General features: G+C 37.5%; 1 protein-coding gene across 5 annotated transcripts in view; it reads right to left on the bottom strand.

The window, feature by feature from the left end:
• fat3b (FAT atypical cadherin 3b) overlaps positions 1–22,935 on the bottom strand; it is an 80,684-nt gene that overhangs the window by 56,798 nt on the left and 951 nt on the right. For all 5 annotated transcript variants that reach the window (XM_008427214.3, XM_008427208.3, XM_008427210.3 and 2 more), the window contains 7 exons: positions 21,433–21,519; positions 18,339–21,325; positions 17,758–17,892; positions 17,445–17,646; positions 10,767–10,885; positions 9,254–9,452; positions 1,333–1,394 (listed from right to left, as the gene is read on the bottom strand). In XM_008427214.3, the coding sequence (XP_008425436.2) occupies positions 1,333–1,394; positions 9,254–9,452; positions 10,767–10,885; positions 17,445–17,646; positions 17,758–17,892; positions 18,339–21,302 (3,681 nt within the window). In that variant the 5' untranslated portion in view covers positions 21,303–21,325; positions 21,433–21,519. The remainder of the gene's footprint in view (positions 1–1,332; positions 1,395–9,253; positions 9,453–10,766; positions 10,886–17,444; positions 17,647–17,757; positions 17,893–18,338; positions 21,326–21,432; positions 21,520–22,935) is intronic.

Here is a 22,935-nt window from a genome sequence, read left to right as displayed (position 1 = left end):
ATATGTATGGATTTTTATTTTTGTACCTTTTAATGTATCATCCATCAGTACAAAACATCAGATGGTGTCTCCAGATTAAATTAAAACATTTATAACCAGTCTCTCCTGATATTCCCCCTGCATGTTTACCCACGATAGTTAGATGAAACTGCAATTCATATTTTTCTTTGTCTGAGTCAGAAAAAGGAGAAAACGTTTGATTAAAAATGTCATCCGAATGCTTCAACTGCCGTTCCAACCACCATGAGTAAAAATGTCATCACATTAAGTTATTTAAACATTTATAACCAGTCTCTCCTGATATTCCCCCTGCATGTTTACCCTCGATAGTTAGCTGTAACTGCAATTCATATTTTTCTTTGTCTGAGTCAGAAAAAGGAGAGAATCTTTGATTAAAAATGTCGTCTGAATGCTTCAACTGCTGTTCCAACCACCATATGACTAGCATCAGCTTAAAGTGACTTTTAGGGCCAAATAACATATTGTGTGGAGAGAGTAATGTTTTGGCAGCTTAATTACTCATGTATTATTGCGTAATACATGTAATATGTGCCCACTATGGAATTCAAAAAGGAATTACAATGACTTCATGGTTTGTTAATACGCACAGAAGGCTTTTCAGGGTAACAATATTAGTAAAAACTGCAGTAAGAATTGAAAAATCTAAAATGATATGTGTCATCTAAATAAAGCTTGTTTTAAAATGCTTTTGCTGCTTTCACCTTGTAGTGTACCGTCACAAACTAGATTCCAAATTAGTACACAAGGCAATCAAAGAAAGAAGTGTCTAGACAATTCAGGTGGCAAACCACACAGAACACATAACAATGCCACCAAGCAGCAGAACTGTGGGTCAGCTGCAGGTTATTTTATTCCATTTCCAACAAGGGCAAAGTGCTTGTAGATTCATTAACATTTGATGACTTGTAAGAAAAGTCGGAGGAAAAACAAGTTTGCTCATGTCTCTAATGTCAAGAATCTCTGATTATCAGGTTCATCTGCATGCAGAGCAGCAGCTGCAACAGAAATGGTAATCACAGAGCTATCTGTATGCCCAGTGTCTGCACTTATCAAAATGCTGGACGGAACGACTTGCTCTCCTCTCTGCTTCCATCCTGGAGTGGAGAAGATAACCAATGGTGAGTGATTGCATTTAAAAAATCTAAAACCTAGGGTCCAAAACCACAGTCATTCATCACATTTTATGGAGCCTTTAGGACCTGCCAAGGTTGTCCTCCATCCTGTCTTTGTTAATAGCAGGCTGTGGCAGGTGGCAGGGCAGGATAAATAATAATAGAATAAGTTATGGATACTGTTGGGTTCTTACTGTACCTCTAAAAAGTGCTCTGCCTGATGTTCTCGGTCCAGTTTCCTCGAAGTGGTTGTAATCAGCCCTGAAAATGATAAAAGCAACTTAAAAAAAAGATCAAGCTTTCTATTACAGCATGTGAATTATGCTGTTAAGCATAATGTGTGGTGTAAAAAAAAAAAAAAAAATTCATATTGCAAAATTTAAACAAACAGATCTTTGAAATTGGCTTTGATTTATTATTGCGCTTCATACAAGCTCTACAAAATTATAGCCTGCAGCTCTGGCAAAGGCATTCGCATTTGGGACATGTTTCAGAGCAGCGTGCAGCTGAGGGTCACTCGGTTAGCCAACAAGCCACCAGAGCAATTTAAGCAGCAGATAAAAGGAAGTATTGAAGCAGATTATCCAGATAGCTGGATGGTTTCACAAAGTGTGAATGCAGTGAAGATTAGGAAATACACAATTTTTAACTAATCGTTTTTGACTGGCCTATTTCTAGACATGTTTTGTCCCCCCCTCTATAAATTACAACATTGTCTTACAGCAACAAAAGCAGTCATTCTCCACTAAAAATAAACCATCCATATCCTGTTACATGCTTATTATTTTTTTAAGGATATTACACTTGCTTAGTATCATGTTGCAAATTTAGGCAAATAAGGTTTGCTTAATTGCCTGGACAATTATTAGAGTTTTAAATAGAGTGCACCATTAAATTAAATATGTGCTTTATGTTTTTTAAGTGTGCCTTTTGTCCCAGAGTACAAATTACAATGTTAATGTAAAAATCTATGTAAAAATACAAAAAATCCCATAATATTACATATGTTTGAGGGAGAAATACATTTTCCTTTAGAATGCTTTTATCCTTAGAAGATCTATTCATGATATAAGATAATCTTAGGTCAATTAATCTCTCAAAACAAGTATGAGTATGTGTGTGCATGTCAATAGGATATACCCCATTCTTCCCTGTTCCCTGCAAGGTGGGGACGATGGATGGATGGATGGATGGATGGATGGATGGATGGATGGATGTTGAAAAATTCTACCATGAAAGTGAAAATGCAAAGTTTGTATTGAATCCTGGCCACAGTCTTTAACCAATAAATACACCGTATCTGATGTTACCATATTGTTTTGCCAATCATTTCTATCTCTGTATTTAATATAGAGAGCAAATAGTTTTATTGAGATGTTGGTGGAAAACATTTGTACTATTTAGGTATCAGAAAGTCTTTGGCCATCAGGCTTAATATTACTGTTTATAGAATGGGCCAAGCACAAAGGAAACAAAAATTCATCACAATAAGCGTGACAATGAAACAAATGACAGGGGCCACAAAACCCCAAGAACAGCATCTCTCATCTTCAGCAAGGAGATATATATATAAGTTATATAAATGTTTTCAATAGAAAGATTTAAGAGAAGGGTACTATTATTCACTCAAAAATAAAAAGAACATACTGAGAAAAAATATCAGCAGCAGTGCAACACCACTGTTAAGTCCAAGGTGCCTTTATCAGTTAAACATATATGTAAACTCTGATTTTGCATATGGAAAAATGGTGACCCAGATTTGATTTATAAAAATAATCCCACCGCTTGTTTGTATAGGCCGGTTTTATTCATGCTACTATAAGTTTAGACAGCAGGAATGATGAAGCAGAGAAATCACAGACACATTAGCAGAGGACAAAAAGGCTAACTGGGGTCAAATCCACTGAGTGACAGTTTTATGTAACATCTGTGCTAAGTACAAGTTATGTTTCCTCAAATTCTGCTGGGACACAAATAAAGGGCCTGAGATCATCAGAGCCAAGATCCTCTGGGACTTCCAGACAGGCAGACAGCTGCTGACCAACAAACCAAATGTCCGAGTGGAGAAGAATCAGACAGGTCTGTCTGCCTGTCTGTTGAAAATACTGTATAATTTACACAAAACAAATTTATAATTATTTTTTAAGGATGTTTGTGCTGAATGATTAAAGCCAATGCACCTTAATGGTGATGGTATTTTTGTTTCTGTGTAATGAAGCATTAAAATGAAATTGGACTACTCGGGGCATTTTACGCACTGTGCAATCAACACCCAGTGAATACTCTAAAATCAGCTGCACATTTCTGTGCTTGCACATATCACAGTGTCACCTTGGGCTTGCTACGCAGGCTAACTTCAATTAAGTAAATTAGGAGTAAATCTAGAGCAGCGGTCACAAGCTATAGGCGGGGGCGTGGGGTGGGGGGTACCAGAAGGGGAGGAGGGGCTTGTTCAGCAGAATACAGGGTGAGTTAACAACTCTGATGAAAATCAATGATCTACAGCTCGCAGCATATCTGAAGTTAAGCTACACTCTATTCTAATCAAACATATGAGGAAAAAAGTAGGGTGATGGTTCAATGAACAGCCTCATATTAATACAGATTGAAGTTCAGAGCAATCTTAAAACTATGGGTTGCTTGTGCTTTCTTGTATTTTCTACATAAAAAATTGAAACAACATAGGACTATAAAGAGGATGTTTTTTTTAGCATAAAAGGCTTACAAAAACATCAGTGTGGCTGTTTAAGAAGGAATGACTGCTTCCATTTTTAAGTATGCTGAAACTCTGAAGCTAAAAGTCACTGAGCTCCATTTTTGGAAGACTTTTTACTGTTGCATCTTAATTATTCATCTTGGCCTGAGTTATATATTTATCCTTGCTAACATAATGCATGAGATACATGCCCCATGTCTAATAATGTGTATTTGTCCTCAAAAACCAGATTCATGAATAGTATGAATATATATGCGCTTCCCTCACACGACACCAGATCAGAATTAGATGCCTGTCTGTCAATTATCTAATTGTGTGCTAGTTCCCTTATCTAACACCAATCGAATCCAGCTGAGACTGGTACTAAAGGGCACACAGCCACCAGAACTCTATCACCACACTCTGCAAGCGTATATGCTTTTAGAAGCAACGCTCCATCTGACACCCTGTGTCAACACATATCTGTTGTTTTTTTTTGGGGGGGGGGGTTTGTTACCCCAGAGGTATCGCCGTCAATCACAGCCGGAGCTCAGCAGACAGCACTGTAAACTGTCACAGCACATTTACACATTTTGCTCTCATTCAAAGCTCAGCTTCAATGCAATTTGGGAATTGTTGAGGTGTCTCAAACCATCGAAATGACATTTTGCGAGCAGAAATGCATTACTTTGTTCCATCCAAGATTTACTCTTCGAAACAATCTGGAACTTCAGCAGACAAGTCAGGAGTTGGATTCATAATATTGTGAACATTCACTTCACGAAAGTGAATCAATCAGCTGGAGTTTGTTTGTTAATCTCTCCAAAAAAGTCTCAGACTGTAAACAGGGAGAAGTAATTCAGACTTATCCTACTTCTTTATTTCAGATCATATGATTAAAATTAGATATTTACAGACACTCTATTAACTATAGTCTTCTATATTTTCCCCCACTGCTCCACAAGGAGTTTATATCTGCAACAAAAGGAGACCTGTCTCAAAGGTCACATCGAGAGTAAGGAACCATTAATTCAAGGTCACAAATGTAGAAAGGTTAAAATGTGGCTTTGAATCATCAGAATTCATGCTAACTCTCTTGGGTTTTCCTTTAATTGAGAAGCGTAGTATCTCCAACAGTAACATGTTTTTTTTGTTTTTTTTTTTATCTACCTAATTCCAAACATTATTTTACAAAGTACAAAACAAGAAAAGCCAAAACACCGTTTGCATTATAAGAAAGATTACTGTAAAAGCTAAAAAAAAAAAATAGTTGGTGTTTATTTATATTTTTTTTAGGTATTGCATTACTTTATACATAATATTTAATCACAGTATCATTCAAAGCAGCCTACCAGGGAAAAGGACATGAAATGTAACCTATGTACTGAGTAACTTTGTGTTTTGTTTACAAGAACTTATTTCTTGCTACAGAGTTTTAAAGCAATCCTTGTCCCATTCTCACAAATCGCACTTGGTCGTCAAAACCCAAAATATCCTGGAGGAAGGAGCTTAAAGCTGCATGCAATTATAGATCTATCTCAAAATGTACCCAAGAGAACAGTCTCATTCATCTTTTTGCATTTAATGGGCCATTTAATGGACATAGACGGCCGGCAGCAAGATCTTGACTGGTGTTAATGTTGCTGGTTTGTCAAAGAACCCCGACAATAAATTTATCCATTTTTAGTATATGTTCTTGCAGTTATTTATCTCGACAGAAAGGCTATCCAGCCACACATATTGTACATTAAGTGTTTTGTTTTTCTTGTTTGTTTTATTTATTTTTTTGCTTTTTTTTATTCAAACACACCATTTGCTGGAAGATCCTAAAATTGTTTCTTTTGGTCTATTATATAAGAAAAGTAAGATTTGAGTTGACAAAATACTTCTTTCCTGTTTCAGAACACGTCTTTGATGAATCAGATGAGTAAATTGTGGTGGTCAAACATGGAGTGTTTTAATGCATTGTAATCCAAGTCTAAAGAATATTAAAATTATGTGAAAAAAATTGTATAGATCCAATCTTTTACCATTCAAGAAGACATAAACTGAAGTTTGAAAACCTCTCCCCCCTTTTTGCCCCCCACCCTAAAAAAAATCTATCTGCATCACTGCCATTTGATTGAGAGCCAAAACTATACTTTTCCTAAACTGCCACACAAAAATTCTTACAAGTTTTCCAAAGGGCCTTAGGGTCAGACTTTGGACACATTAAATTAGACCATATAATACTGTTATGTTTTTAATGTTTGTTTTAGTAATATCACACTATGGTATTTTTCCTAAGGTTATAGCATTACAAGAACCTCATACCAGACAAGAGGGGGGTAACTCTTGCACACTGTTGAACTTGCACACTTTCATTGGTCACATTACAATGCTTTTGAATACTCTCAAATTGGAAAAACTCTCAAATTGGAAACGACAGTTGGGTGCTGACCAACAGCACCCAACTGTCAGGTCATTATTTATTCAGTAGAAATGTTAAAATCAATACAGAAAAACCTTAACCTCTTTATCATTTACATATAAATGAGCAAGAATCCCACCACACCTTTTCCTAACAATGAAAAATAGTTTGAAACAAATGACTCCATTTCCATACCCTCATGGGAGCCAGTGTCTTCTTTTTGCATGAAATATTGCTTGAAACTAATCTGAGCACTTTCTTAGAATGTTAATTAAAATGTATTAAAATATCGTTAATATTATAAATATGTTTTTGTGAAGTAATGAATAACAGACAAGTTGAGAAAGTGTTGAGTTGTTTGAAAGACACAGACAGCAGGGCTCAGATGGCTAAATGCTCCCCTGAGACACAACAGACAGCACAGATAAGTACTCAAGCTCAAAAACAATGTCATTTTCATATGGCAGCGTGCTGTTGTGAGATAATGCTTCTTGACTGTTTGCAGCTGAACCTCCCTTTCTAACACAATGATGTAACAATTAATCAATTGATTCAATTGTCACACTATGTCTCTTTCCCTCCCACACACAAACACAGACACACATTATTCATAGATACAGCTGTTGGGTGAGCATTCTAATCTGCCGAATAACAAATTGATTCAATATGCTGTTGCACCTGCATTAACACTAATCGCATCAGAGGGATGCATCACAACAAACCCACTGACTCATTATTATAGCTACGCGATCTGTGAGAGAATGCCTTAGTGTTAGGTCCAGGTTACATATTAATGAGAGAGTGAGGGCCAGAATGTCTCTAATGGGATCAATATTAGCCTTCTCACCCCGGTTCAGTCTGCTTCACTACATAATGTCAATAATACAGCCATAATGCACAAAAGCATTTTCAAACAGTAGTAGAGAATGACAAATGGAGCCACCACCTTCGATTTAAAGCTTTGACATGCATACGCATACCATTAGGAACTTCCCTATTTTTAACCAACAGCGCGACGGTTGACAGGCTGCATGTTGCGTATAGGACATTGGTTTTTGATCATTACATCGACAGTTCCCTGAGTGCAAATTATGCTTGAGTTAAAAAGGCTTCATAAATGCCTTTGGTTGTTTGTTGAATCACTTAAAATGTAATCTAGGGCAGCAACAAAGACCTCCCTCCATAAGACTGGGTGGGGGTTGAGGTGTGGGATTTGAATAAAACATTACTATATAAAGCATCATTCTTTAATGTACATGTCAATCATTGCTTAGAATCCACTGTGGCCTCCCTAAACTTCCCATTTGACAGATTCATGTGACATATACATCATTTTGTTTTTCCTTAATATAGTTTGTGTTTTGCACAAATATTGTGACAGTTCTGTACAATTGGATTAGTAATTGAAAAGAACAAAAAGTTTACTTTTTTATCATCTTAAACCAAAATTATAAAAGGTAGAGTCAAAACAATGTTTGACAGTGATTCAATCTTTTTCCCCAGAAGATTAAAAGTTGGAAAGGATGTTCAGGCACAGTGCTCTGACATGATATGTCATTTTAACAGGCTGCTGTGTAAATCATCTTTTGTGAGCCTGTTAAAATATGTATGAGAAATCTGAAATGTGCGGATGTCAGAGAAAACTTTCACAAATCATCTCAACAGTGAGGTCACATAAAAAGTTTGAAAAGCAGTCAAGAAACCAAAGTTCCAACAATGTTTCTGAACTTCGCTGATTCTTCTCACGAGACGTTACAAAAACATCTTTCAGATGTAACAGAACTGAGCAAAGCCTACCGCAGCACCATATAAAAAATAAAACCACCTGTAGTTACATTGTTTAGGGGCAATTTAAATATTATAGATTTAAGAAAATACAAAAGGAGGTGTGGAAGTGGAAGGGGTAGGAGAAGCGGGCTGTTGTGGCACATTTGTCATTGTAGCTGGAGGCTATAGCAGCCTGAGGCTAGATAAGAAGGCATGACAGATCCAAATGAACCCTAAATCTGTTGTCCCACTGCTTCCTATTTTGACATTTATCTAGGTACCATAGATAAATGTCATACCAGGAGAAACAGGCATATTATAATAGGTATATAATATATACCTATTATATATATATTAATATAATAGGTATATTAATATATCTAGGTATATTAATATACCTAGATAAAGGATTCTTCGGTCTAAATAGGAGTATATGATGGAAATTTTATAAAACATCACGTCCGTTTAATGCCTTGGAAGTATGTATAGCGCTCTTGTGCTCTCCTGTTCTGGATAGGATAAGGAATTGTAGCAGAAGTTTTTCTGTTTGTACCTTTTAACAGAATGTTGGTCCATATGAATGAGTATTTGAACTGCTTGCGACAGACCCATTGCACACATTTTATAACCTTTTAGTCTGTGGGCAAATGGTTAAGGAGGGTCATCATGTGTCCTTAGAAACTAATGAAGGTAGTTGCATTTACCTTAAATAAAAAAATACACTTGTACTTAGCCTTAATGAGATGAAGACACCTTGACCTGACACCACTGACAAAATGTCTGTGTATTAGTGAAAGTAAATGTTGCATACGTCTGTGCTGCTCTTGAATCTTATTTTAGTTTGTCCTTTTTGTTTCCTACACATTGATGCCCACAGGGATTTTGAACCTAAATTTTATTTATCCCAGGTGTCCTGCATCATAGCACATGACGTAGCCTACTAATAATACTTTTTTACTCTTTTGTTTTTTACCGCATATTGAGTAAAATATATTCTAGGACTGTAACTCTTACTTGAGTTCAATCTATGGCTACTTTACTTGCCTCTGGTGTCTGGCAAACTAAAGCTCATGAAGACTGGAGGAGATATTGTGGGAAGGTATAAGAAGCAAAGTGTCCCATTGAAATGTTTACTAATAATATCACAATTAAATATCTTCCTTAAGTAGTGCAGTCCTAAAAGAAATCATCAAGTTACACTGCAAAATATACTTGAGTAATGTAGCATACCATGTCTGTGAATCTTACCTGTTTTGGGGTTAATAGAGAAAAAATTCTGTGGGTTCCCTGCAGAGATGCGGTAACTCAGACGGGTGGGTGCTGCTGTAAGGTCAGGGTCCTGTGCTTGAATACGAATGACTGACACATCCTTTGGAGAGTTCTCCTTGACGACTGGGTGGTAGATAGGATCAGATGTGAGTGGAGCGTTGTCATTGACGTCTTCAACCTGGTGGAGAAACAATAAGAAATCATAATACCAGGAGAAACAGGCAGGAGAAAAAGACCAAGATTGGATATTGAACTTGTATAAGAATTGTTGTTTGCATTTTGGCTCAATATTCACTATATCTTGGTTGGAAATTGATATGTTGGGAACTGAACTGACAATGCTGATAAAACATGACCCTCTGAATCAGCATGAATGCATGAAGAAAATGTATTTGCAGATTTTAGGAGTGCTTACTAATCAAAGGACCCCCGGTCTGTGTTGATATGTTATTAATCACAACATGGAAATTTATTTACCAGAAAATGTCATAGATGTCACACTTTAAAAGCACAGCAAATTGATTTGCCTCCTAACAGCATAGATCTGTAATATTTATGGGAACCAGCGAGTTGATTGAGCGTTTGCTGAGAGGCACGGAGAGCAAAGCCAGTTCAGTCACTGAATGAGAAGCACCTGCTCCTGATTCATTTCTCAATTTTTGTCTGTGATAAAAAAGGCCAAGAGTAAAGCACCTAATCAGATCACTACACTCAAATATCCCAAGGTGAGAAAGGGCTGCCGATTAAATGTGCTTCTAACTTATGTGAGAGGGTTCTTCTAACAGTGATGAATTCCAGGTATGAGACAACAGATTGTTTTGTAGCTGAAGCAAATGCAAAGAATGGTCCAGTGGCTCATTCAGAAGAGAGATTGCCTAGCACAATGCTTTAAATAGTCCCACATGGAGAGTTTTTGCTATGTTACTCTCACTTCAGCTACAGCGTTCCCCAACATTATTTCACAAACAGCATAACCCCAAGCTATATGTTGACAAGCTGTGAATAACAATCACTGACATACAAAGCCCCTGACCTTTCAACAGACCACTAAAACCTTTCTAGCAATGAACACAGATACTTGCTTAATACCACATACAATCAAAATCTCTAAGTCAACTATTGGATTTTCTGTAGCAATTACCGCAGGTCCATGTCTGGCGAGAAACAAAAGACTAATTTATGGAAAGCACCTTATGCCCTGTACCCATGTATGGTGGAGAATCTGTGATGTGGTTCTGTGGGCCCGTTTCTCTATCGAGGGCCCTGAGAAGCTTGCTTAAAATCTTAAACTATTTAAAAAACCAGGATGTTTAAAAAGGGATGCTTCTTGCCAAGAGAATGCCTTAATTCCCTTTAAAATCTCATTTTGTCTGTTACTCTTGAACTTCATATGATCATCTTGTAATGTTAATGAATGGTCACACCTCTACATTTGATATTTTGCATGCACTGTATACAGAAAAAAAAAATTATCTCAGAAAATAATCATTACCTGAATGAAGACTTCAACTGAAGCTGACATGGGCGTAACCCCTCTGTCTGTGGCATACACAGTGAGCCAGTAGGAGTTTTTGGTCTCACAATCCAAGTTACCAGCAGTATAAATCACCCCTGTTGAGGAAAACAGAAACATTAATGCAGCCGTGACTTGGTTAGACAATGCCAATGCATGTCTTTTAGGTGGGTGGAATGTAGATTGGGTATTATCAAGGGGATACATCCTTAAAAGGTCCCGTGGGAAAAGTCTTTGAATACTAAGTTTCCTTTTGCAAAGAGACAAATTTAAACTTAACTCTGTGTCCTGGCTTCAGTGACATTCACAGGCATTAGTAGCGCCTCTGTAGTCACCTTCAATGCTTCAGCCTCTCTACAGCTAATCACAGCTGACCAAACTGCTCCAACTGCTATTTGCTCAGTGCTAAACGTACTCTGAACTGCCCTGCACCAAACAAAAAACACCCAGACACTCATACACCCTGACTGAGGCGTGTTTAGTGGCCTTAAGGAAGATGAGTGGCTGACAGCTTTGGTGACCTCTTCAGGGACAGAAAGAACACACACACGCACGTACACACACAAGATGACAAACGGAAGCCTCTTTTATTACTTTCTATAAATCAGTCATGCTGCATTGTCTAAACTTTTAGGAATGACACAAAAACACTCATGCCTTCATGACCTAACAAAATCCTTTTTTTTATTATTTCATATATGTCATGCCAGCACAGCAGAGCAAGATTTTAAATCCCAGTTTATTTAAATAAATTTGAATAAACTATGTAGAAAAAGCAACCTCTGGTTGTATGGGAAAGATTTTCGTCTAAAACCCAAGAACTCTGTTTTCAGTCTCAGATGTTACGCTGTTCACCTTTAAAAACTATGATCACACATTCCAAAAACTGCTGCTTGCTTGCAAATTTGCACGGTTCTACCTGAAAACTCAAATTTAATAGTTCTTAGACTAAAATGCTCTCCTCTGGATGGCATCATGCTACTCACATTCAAACCTGCTCAAGCTGGATTTATTATTTTGTTGGGGTTTTTTTCTCTTTTGCAAAACTTTGTGATGATGACTGCAGTACAAAATGCAGGCCACTGAAAAGAAATGCAATCCAATTATTGCAGCTCATATTAGACAAGACAGTACAGGTGAGGAAGGTTGAGTTTCACACTGTTTCTTCATGACGTTTGAGGAAACTTACACTCTAGAGCAATTTTGCTTTGCATAGAACATTATACCTTCCAAAACGCATGGCATGCATTTTCCAAATATGAACAGGAGTTCTTGTTTTTGATCTCTGATGTTTCACTGATGTTTCTCTAAACTTTGCAAATGGGCTTTAAAAAATATGCTTATTTAGAAATATGCTTTGCTCTCTCTCAAAACTATGTTTCTATGCTCAAATTTACCATCTCTTGCATAAATATTCTGATTGCATCATACTTCTCCGTGTAAAACACCCTGCTCAGTTTGTTCTCCTGTTCATGGATTATTTTTTTTGTACAACAAAATGCAGTAGCTCTGACTAATAGCGAATAAAATCACACTGTGTTACAGTGCCTTCTTTGCAGTGTGGTAACAGTATCTACAACATTTATTCAAGATAAAGCTAAGTGAATTCAACAACGAGAACCACAGAATGTTGTACGTAGTAGATAATCAAAAAGTAAAAGCTGATATTTTTTTTACGTTAAACCTTCCTGCTCCACAGCCATTAGAGAGGAAGAAAACATTTGTCAAAAAAAGTACACAAAACTGCAATGATAGAGTACTTTTACTGCCTTGTTGGTCCAAATTATTCTTTTCATTAATGACGGAATATTTCTGAAATATCCAGGCCAAATTACAGCAGTGTGACTCAATACTGAAATAGATTTTCTGTAAGTTAAACATATTGGTAATGTTCTTTATCAGTTTAAATTCATGAAACGTGTCAAAGATGATTTTAAAAGTGAGATATATCTGTTCATGGTTCAGCTAAGCTGAATTGAACTGAGCTGATTTAAAGTGAATCAGCTATAGAGTATTTGCCAAATGCTGGAAATGTGGATGTTGGAATTGCATCACACTTAGGCAGTTTTGGCAGTGTTCAAAACTGCCTAACAAATTGGCACTGAAGTATAGAACTTGATAAATTTACAGTCTTTTGACTACTGCTCAAAAATGAGAAGTAATCATTTACTCTGGATCTTATATGGTTATCAAAACACAAATATTGCTTCTAGACCCGTTGCTTATTAGAGTCTCTTTGCAAAGACAAACTTAATTACAGTTATTAGAATAGATTAAAATAAATAGCTACTGATTGGTATTTCAAAACATTTTGTGACCTTGCGATGCTGAAAGTGCCTATTGATGTGCCAAATTAATCTTTCTTATTTAAACCATGTTGCAGCAAAGTGTTCCAGACTAACCTGGAAGTGTTTTAAGATCTCAACGACCAGGTTTATTTTTACTTACTTCTTGAATGTACATAGAAGTTGATGTTTTGAACTCTGTTTAAAACTATGTTTCAAATATTAATTTGCAAATTGCTTGATGCAGACATGCATACCATCTGCCCCACAAGGTTGGCCGTTATTTGCTTAATTTTGACACCCCAAATTATGGTGACTGGAACACCAGTTTCTACGTAATACTGATGTTATTGAGGCTTCAGCTGAGCAAGGGATTTCCACCAAGTCAGGTCATATCTGCATGCATCCCTTTAAAAAAAATGACAAATGGGAAATAAACATATTGAGACTCATCAGTGTGTCTCTAATACTTACCCTGAACTCCTACAATCTTCAATAAAATGTATATAAAACATAATATTATTTATTATACGTCTCTAACTTTGCTAGTCAGGCACAATCTCCCCATGTACTTTCACACAAATCAGGTGCCAATAATGGGGAAACTATCAATTAAATTAGGACTAAGCAGCCAACCCAGGACACACGCAATGAATAGCAAAAGTGTTTGCTGAGACACATGCTTGCCCTGTCGTCCTTGACCATGTCCTTTTCAAACACATCTCATCGCTGTCAAATAGTCCCGACAGAGAGACAAGGAAAACAGAGCCGGCTCTTTCAAAAGCTCTTTGAACTTTAAAACCGACAGCCACCATTCACCAGATCCAATATGAATTGGACTTGACAGCCTCCATTCTCACCATAAATAACACACTTGAAAGAGTGGACAAGAAAAAATTGAAGGGTCACGCCACATTCTCTAATCCAGAAGTTGTGCAGCCCAGCAAAGGTTTTACATCCATCCATCAGGTTCGTTTACATCCCCATCCATGAGAAACATGTTAGTGACCTAACTATCTAATTAATGCTAGCAAATGATCAATGCCAAGACTGATTAAAAAACATTGTCATCATTTTTCTCCTCAGAAACTGCTTTGCATGCAACATGAAAGTACAGCCCATTAATTTTTAATAAATGTGAAATGTATGCTTCTTAAATGTGTCTCCGTGTGACTTAACAAGTACTTTATCTTGACTGTGACAAATATGGAGCTTGCAAAGTGCACTAATAGAGGAGCTCCTGACAGATGTCCAATGAGAAATTGGGAAGCTTTAGTCCTCCCTGCCCAATGACAGGAATATAAATTTTTGTTTAAAGTTCAGCCAGCTTTGGATATAAGCCAGAAAGGATCCAACATTTCTTTTGATAAAGTGACCATGTTTTTTTCATCAGTGCCTTAATGGACATGGAAGGAACATCTAAATATCAAATAGAGGAATAGGAGGCCTTTATCAGTGGAAAATACTCCAGACAACGAAGGCGTCATGCCCTACATAATGCATCAAAGAGCCTGTTTTGAAACTAAGAGCAGGGCTGATATAAGTCATATGTTAAAAGAACCTTAACACAAGACCTCAGTCCTTCTAATTTTCTCTGTTTCATTTATTTATTTTTTCTATCTCTCTCTGTCTAAATCCCCTTTTCTTCATATACTTAGTTTGGCAGTGAGAGCCAGATTCACATGCAGCCAGATCAGGCACTCAATACGGCAGCAAAATGCACCATAGAAGGACAAACCGAAGTGCTGTCCACAGCTGACTTCTTCAGCACAATGAAATAAATCAAATTATACATGTCCTTGTGCAACCTTTTCATTTGACACAAAATGGCTTCGGTATTTTTTATGCTTATTATATTAGGAGAGAAAAACAACAAATAACTCCAAGATTAGAACAAAAAAACAAAAACATGAAAGAACCGGGAAGGAAGAAAGCTGTATTTTCTTCTGACACTTTTTATGCACTCCAGACTCCCCCCTGCATCCTCTTCCTTCCTCTCTTCAGTTTCACTTCCATTCCTCTCTCCCTTTAGTTTCTGCTCTAACAAGCAGTTTGATTTCCCCTGGAAAATCTGCACTCAATAAACGTTCTCACTGTCTGTGATGTTCCTCACTGAGGTTTTAACACCAAAGTGAATGATGACTCCAAGCAGGGCTTCTTCATGTATTCCAATTGTTCCATTGTTTCTTTATGAGCACAAACTAGACAGTAAACATATGAGATGGCATATGTAAATATAGTCGGAAAAAGGATTTGCCTTTGCATTTTTCATGATGTGTTGCTTTTTGAGACTTATTTGCCTACTTCGTGCTGGCAGACAGGTTATGCTTAAGTACTTTCTGGATTCAACATGCAGTAATCAGACCTTGGTGTGATTTAACATAGAAAGAACTCATAACTGCATTGAGTATTAGTGTGGTTTGGCTAGCTTTTGTTCTTATTAGATAGAGTTATAATCTGAAAAAACTGCATGTCGTTTTTATTCAGGTTGTATTTGTCTTTTAATAAAATATTTTGTAAACATTAAAGTATTAAAAAAACAATTTTCAGATGACAATATTCAAACACTTATTGGCAGGAAATGGAGGATTGTCAAATGTCAAAAATGCTGTACTTTCTAAACTAAAACAAAAGCAAAGTAAATAAGTCGATGTTCACTTTTAAAGGAACAATTCTATTGTTTTAACTTAAAAAGAGTCCTGAAATCAATATTTTATGGAATGTCAATCACAGCGTTCCTGAGTCTTGGAATTCACTGCACTATATTTTTTATACTGGCGTTGCATTCAGGTGATAACCGTAAACAATGCCATTAACAAGCGCCATTAACAAGAATGACGCTTGTGACTGAATTTAAAAATGCTGAATTATATACTTTTTCATATAAAAATGTGCTTTTAGTTTAATTGACAGACTGGAACATATCATAAAAGTTAACTGAGAGTCATTCTCTCTGTCCATCTGTTTCACTCTCAACTACGGTCAATAATAATTAGCCCCGTTAAATGTCAATACAAGCTTCCAGTGTAGTTTATTTACAGTAGTGCAACATGAGGTAAGGGGAAAAGGGCACTAGAGAAAACACTATTTGTACCACTTAATGCATGCAAAAGTTCAGAGCGGGAATATTAGTAGATATTTATTTTTTTCAATTAGTATTGCATTTTCTCCTCACTGTACTCCCACTGCTTGTACAGAACTTTTGGTCCGCATACCCAGCTTTATAAATCGTAAGCTAATTAATTTTATTAATCAGTTCTATGATGTCTGCCAATACGAACTGTCAAATACTTTGAAGCATACAGGTCCTGTCTAGGTGCCATGAAAATGTTAAAACAAGAGAGCCATATTTTTTGTTTTGAAAAAGAAAGAGCCTTTAAAGCATGCTAAACTGGATATCATAAATTAGAAATACCAAGCACTGAATAAGTCACATCTAATACATAACATTTCTGTATTAGATTTTCTTCTTGCACATTTCAGAGGAGCATGTTAGCAAGCAGAGGACTGACAGACAGCTTTAAATAATAAAGTTACAAATACTTATGATTCTCACTTTAGCTAATTCTTGGCTAAATTGGCTGTGACAACAGCATGGTTAAATACCAGCAAATGTATAAAAAGTCTTATTCATTCCCAGAGCGCTCCGCAGTTAAGTAGAACTGAACAAACCCAGTTTAAATGTTTCACCAGCATGGAGAGAGAGATGCAGAAAAATAAAAAATAGGTCTAAAACCTCCAGTGACATACAGTAGATGCTGTTCTGGCAAGATCCTGCAACAATTCTTCATGGAAAAATTATTGCAGTATCTTGCACCTACTGTATTTCAAGTACCTTCTCATACTGGGTCACGCCTCTTAAATAAGTCACACTTATTTCTCAATACTTAGAAACGGTGGGCTGCTGCGCAGGACACCCTTGATCACTGTTATCTGCACAGCACTAGATCAGTTATATGGTGCTGCCTGAGGCCCAGCGACTGTCGCTACCATGCTGCCATCATTACAGTAATGATCTCCCAGTACACAGCTTCTGTGTGAGGTCACAGCTACACACTCACCATGGCTGTACAACACACTGTCCTAACTTTCAACGACTAATATGCATGTTTTTTTGTTTATGTTTTTTTTTCTCCAAAAGAAACTTGAGGTCACAAGGTTAGGCTGTTTCGTCACTTCCAAAAAAAGCACAAAAGTAATGAAAAACACAAACAGTAATCATACAAATGTGGATCCTGTCATTACAGGCTTATGACCTGGTAAGGTTCCCCATTTGCAATTCATTTAGTTATCAGTATTCTAAGCATTGTGCTGCACATTATTGGATTTCCACTTCACATAAATAGGCTTCAAAATTGATCCATTGTCACACCTGTGTCTTCGTCGATGGTAAAAGTGCCCAGTCCGCTGCCTCCACGGACAGAGTATCTCAAGACGCCATCTCGTCCCCTGTCATCATCTTTAGCGATGACTGTCAGGACACTTGTTCCTGTGCGAGAGTTCTCCTTTACTGAACCTTTCACAGCAAAGTCAAGGAAGTAGGGGGCATACAAATTTTCATTGACGTCCGCCACCTGAAGAAAAGTGATAGTTGATTTTAATGTGGATGGCAGAAAGTGTGTGGATTTATGTCGTTTGTTTGCCATCAGGGACATAAGCCAATTATGTGCGATTCTTTTACGCACCTCAATCTCCACAAATGTGACACTCCGAAGGCTTGAGATTCCTCTGTCTTCTGCCACAACAGTTAGGTTAAAGAACTGTTTTGTCTCAAAGTCTAGCTCCTTGTTTATCCTCAGTATGCCGGTCACGGCACTGATCTGCACAGAGAATTTTATTGGGCACAGTCATTTTCTTCATCAACTGCCTTTTAAATATAAGAAAAATCTTGCACAAAACTGTACATATGCATGCCTAATAGGGATTTACAACATGTTCTATTTTTTGAATTTTTTTTTTATTTTGTGCATAAAAAATTGGTTTTCTGAGACTGAAAGAGATATGAACCAGTTGCAAAATGTGTTGAGATTTCAATAAATTTTTTCTGGGCTACAGAAATTATTTAAAATATCTCTTGATTTTGGGCTCACTTTGCGGGGCTTTTTAAAAATATATATATATTTCTCAGATTCACATATGGAAATAGATTTAATTATCATTGATTAATTTCTGCTAATTACATGGGAAATAGTGAAATTTTGCATGTCAATAATGGCGTTCTGCTACACAAAACATTATAGATTATGCGTACTCAGACAAGACCTACCTCGAAAGTGCCATTGAAGTCATTGATCAATGAATATCGGACTTGTCCACCAGGTCCAACATCTGGGTCCTGAGCCTGCACCCAAGTGATCACAGTTCCAGGGGGCAGGTCCTCTGGTACCCGGGTAATGTAGCTGCTGGGGATGAAAGCTGGAGAGCAGTCATTGATGTCCTCCACTATTATGCTTAGAGTAGTTACTGATGACCTCCGGGTGCCTCTTTCGGCCTTGTCTCTCACTTCAATCTTCAATATGAATACAGGATGTGCTTCTCTGTCCAGTTGACTTGCAACAAATACACTTCCGGTTTCACTGTCGATACCAAACTGAGGGACACTGGTGAGCATTCTAAAGGAGAACTGTCCATTCTGGCCTATGTCCCTGTCAAAAGCAGTAATTGCAATTACTTCCATGCCGAGGTCTGCATTTTCTGAAACAATGGCAGAGTAACTGTCTTGATAAAATTGAGGATTATTGTCATTTGCGTCCTCAATGATCACTGTAAGCAGTCTCCAGTTGGACATCTGAGGAATTCCTTGATCATAGATGGTAATATTCAGGAAATAGCGATCCTGTCGTTCACGATCCAGTGGTTGCAAAACGGTTATCAGGCCACTCTCCATGTTGATATTGAAGCTGTTCTTTTTGTTACCATCATAAATAGAAAAAAGAACACGACCGTTAAAACCAATGTCAGCATCCCGTGCCCGCACCTGAAAAATGCTGGAGCCAGGACTCAGATCCTCTCGTACAAGAATGCTTGTAGGCAGAGCTTCAAACTGTGGAGCTTGTTTGTTTGTAGAGAAAAGGTCTATGTATCTTTCGTCAGACCTTGGTTTAGCCATTGCAGATGCCTTGGAGACCATTTTCTCTGCAAGAAACTGAGCTACCCTGGTCTCTTTGCAGGTGAACCCACCGGGTGGCATCCTGCTTCTCACCACTGATATATTAACGAATGTCGGATCAGAGGACATCTCACCATCTGTTGCGGCCACTTTCAGGTTAAATATCGAATTTTTTAAACTGTCTGATGCAAACGACCTTTTCAGTGTCAAAGCCCCCGAGTTAGGATTTAATTCGAAATTGTCTAACTCGTTCCCAGACAGTATTTTGTACCTCACCATTCCAACTTCATCGATATCTATGGCCGACAAAGTAACAATTGTCTGGTTCACTGGAAAATCACGGCTTATCATGCCTCTGCAAGAAACCTTCTCAAAAGCAGGCTTATTATCATTAATATTTACCACCCGAATGGTGACATTAACCTCTGTTTCTCTTCTGTAGGGCGAACCCCAGTCAGAGGCTCGCACTGCAAAAATATAAATATCCTCTGAGGACTCGAAGTCCAGATCTCTTGTGATTGTCAGCTCCCCTGTGTCCTGGTCTATACTAAATGGAATAGACTCCTCACCATTGATTGTGTGAGTTACATATCCATTTTCTCCTTTATCATTGTCCACAGCAGACACCACAAGAACAACAGTCCCTATAGGCAAGCTCTCATTAATTGCAATATCATAGGATGGCTTGCTGAACACTGGGTAGTTATCATTTGCATCTTCTATGTTAATTTGAACCCTCGCTTGCTGTTGACTGACATAATCAACTACCTCCATCTCAATGAAATCCTGGGATATCCTTGTCAGCTGCCTTATGGTCATAATAACCCCAGTCAAAGGGTTTATATCAAAGTACATTGGATCTGAAAGGCTCCTGAAACTGTAATTGACACTCAGAGGAGCTGGGGATATTTTCACCACCTCCACAATAGTGCCTGGGGGAGCTATTTCACTCACCTTGACTACATAAACATCTTTCTCAAAGTTTGCCAATACCGGGTCTTGCTTTGTGACCACTAACTGAACAACTTGGGTGTTGGAAAATTTGGGAGGTATACCTCTGTCTTTGGCCTGGAAAGTTAAGTTGCAGCCATAGGGATATGTTTCCCAGTTGATCAACTCTGAGGATTTAACCCTATATTTGTTCCCAAAAGCTAATCTCTCAATGGCAAACTGTTCAAAAGGGTCTCCTTCTATAATGGAAACCCACTCTATGTCCCCAGATAACCCCTCATCTTTATCCTCCACAGTCAGTATGGCATAAATGAGGTCCTTGTCTATCAAAGACGGAGCCACTGCTACTGCGCTGAGAACAGGAGCAAATTCATTAACCCTATCCACAGTTAAGACTAACCGAGCAGTGCTGCTGACGCCATTATTTCCATAGAGTTTCATTCCTCTGTCAACCACCTGCACCTCCAGTTCAAATTTTTCTCTCTTGTCTATCCTGGGTCGACCTGTGAGGGTTATGACCCCACTGGTTGGATGAACGGCAAAGAGCTCTATTCTGTTCTTGAAGAAGTAGTAGAACTCCCCGTTGGAGCCAATGTCAGCATCTGTGGCTGTTACCCGTCCAATGCTGGTGCCCAGGGGTGCACTTTCAGAAACAACAAATGAATAGAAGGTTGGAGAAAAGAGTGGCCGAAGATCATTTGTGTCCAAGACCTTGATAAATATAATGACCAAGGCCTCCAGACCAATATGGGAAGATGCCTTGACTGTCAGAGTGTAATTGTCCTGTACCTCCCGGTTCAGCGTGGCACCATTGCCTCCATTAGTGCTTATACGTAAAAAACAAAAATCTCCTATTACAAACTCCTCAGCTTGAAAGATGCCATCGGTGTCACCAGACTCAATTGAATATTTCAAGTCTAAAGGCCAGGATGGCACAAGAGTGATGCCCATTTTCACCTCACTTCTGATATAGGTTCTTACTGCTGAGTTCTCAAAGATTGTAGCATTATAAGATGGCTGGGTGAAGAGCAACAAGCCTTGTCCTGCTCTAGGTGTGGATAAAAACTGGGCTTGGATGTTGGGTAAACAGAGGAATATGCATGAAACAAAACAAAACAAAAGAAAAAAAGTGGGTAGAGGAAGCATATTTCCCCACAGAGTAAGCTTCATCAATATTCCATCACTGAGACATCCTGTTAAGGAAAAAAAATGACAAAGAACAGACCTGAATTAGGTTGATAAATGTTTAAGATATGTCTACAAAGAAGATTTGAAAAATCATTATAGGATAAAAACTTACAAAGACATTTCAGGAGTACAGATTTGTCCTGTGTTAATGACAGCGCAGTTGGCCGTACAACAGTGGCTTGCATTTTGACACCGACTTCTGAAAATGATAAAATGAGATCTCTTTAGGCATCAAATATAAAACCCGGCTTAAGTTATGGGTTTGTTTCTGGTGTGAAGATACCATGGTATTATAACAACATAAGTTCGAACATGCTCACTTTCATTGTTGTCTAATGAAGTCTTTTTAATGAGATGCTAAAAGAACTACCAAACACCAGAGTTTTTGTTTGGCTGCTTGAGGGATAGTGCAGCACTGCCCCTCCCCTACATGTTGCTGTGTCAGCTGGTTGAACGAAGGCTGCAGTACATTTATTATTTGTGACTACTATGTCATTGTTTCTGAAAGTTAAAATTTCCCATAGTACCATGCTTATGGTTTAAATTCCTAAAATGTCATCCCAAAAAAAGTTTTTTTTTTTTTCTAGCTGTTTAAAGAATGAGGTAATGCAAACCTGTTCTTCCCCCACTTGTTGCTGCATAGGCCAAGCTGGTGGAGAAAAGGCTAATGCACTTCTCCTTTGCTTTATAAAAAGTCATGGTCAGCTGAAAATATTTTCATCTTGGGAAAACATGGATACTACATTGCTGGGAAGAAAGTATTTGTCCAATTTCTTCTGTTTTTGCTTTCTCATCACACGTAAATATTTCAGATCATCAAACTAATTTTAATCTCATTCATAATTACATAACCAAAACATTTACAGTATTTGCAACTAAATTTTTCTTTATTAAGGAAAAAAAATGCTATTCAATTCAACCAGGTCCTAAGTGGAAAAAAAGTGTTTGTAATAATTGGCAATGACTCTCTTTTATCTCTGTGGTGGCATTTTGGTCCACTCTTTTTTGCCAAATTGTTTAAATTCAATCAATTTAAACAATTTGGCAAAGAATGACATTTTAAGAATGAGCAGCTTGTTTTATGTCACAGGATCACAATCAAATCTCAATATTGATTAGGAAACTCCAAAATGTTCCTTCTGTGTTTTAAGCATTCAGAGGTACTGCTGTGTTTTGGGTCATTGTCCTCCTTCTTAATCTAAGTGTGTGTTAGAGAGCTTTTCTATCAATTACGGCAAATCGTTCAGATCCTACAAATGAAAAGCAACCTATAGCACCAACACAAATGAAGGGATTTCTTAATTTTGCGGGTTCAGGCAGTAACAACTGCAGGGTGTGGCCAATGAAATTGAATCACAAATGTGGAAGTTACTCCATGATCAAGACGGATTCATATTGTGTACATATAGGGTCAGGTTGGTTTGTAGACCTTTTTTTGCCCCTAATAATGGGTTTCTTTAAAACCTTCTTTTTGCATTTACATGTTAAGACATGTCTGTTTTAACATTTTATTGAAAATCTGAAACTCAAGTGTGAAAAAAAGAAAAAACTAAATAAATCTGAAGAAAAAGGGGAACTTTTTTCTTTTTTTTTCTATGAGCAGTTATATATGATT

This window comes from Poecilia reticulata, chromosome 14 (genome assembly GCF_904066995.2).
Source record: "Poecilia reticulata chromosome 14, P_reticulata-male-v2, whole genome shotgun sequence".
Lineage (NCBI taxonomy): Eukaryota > Metazoa > Chordata > Actinopteri > Cyprinodontiformes > Poeciliidae > Poecilia > Poecilia reticulata.
The sequence above is the reverse complement of the archived record's forward strand: the minus strand, read 5'-3'. Positions and strand labels throughout refer to the sequence as shown.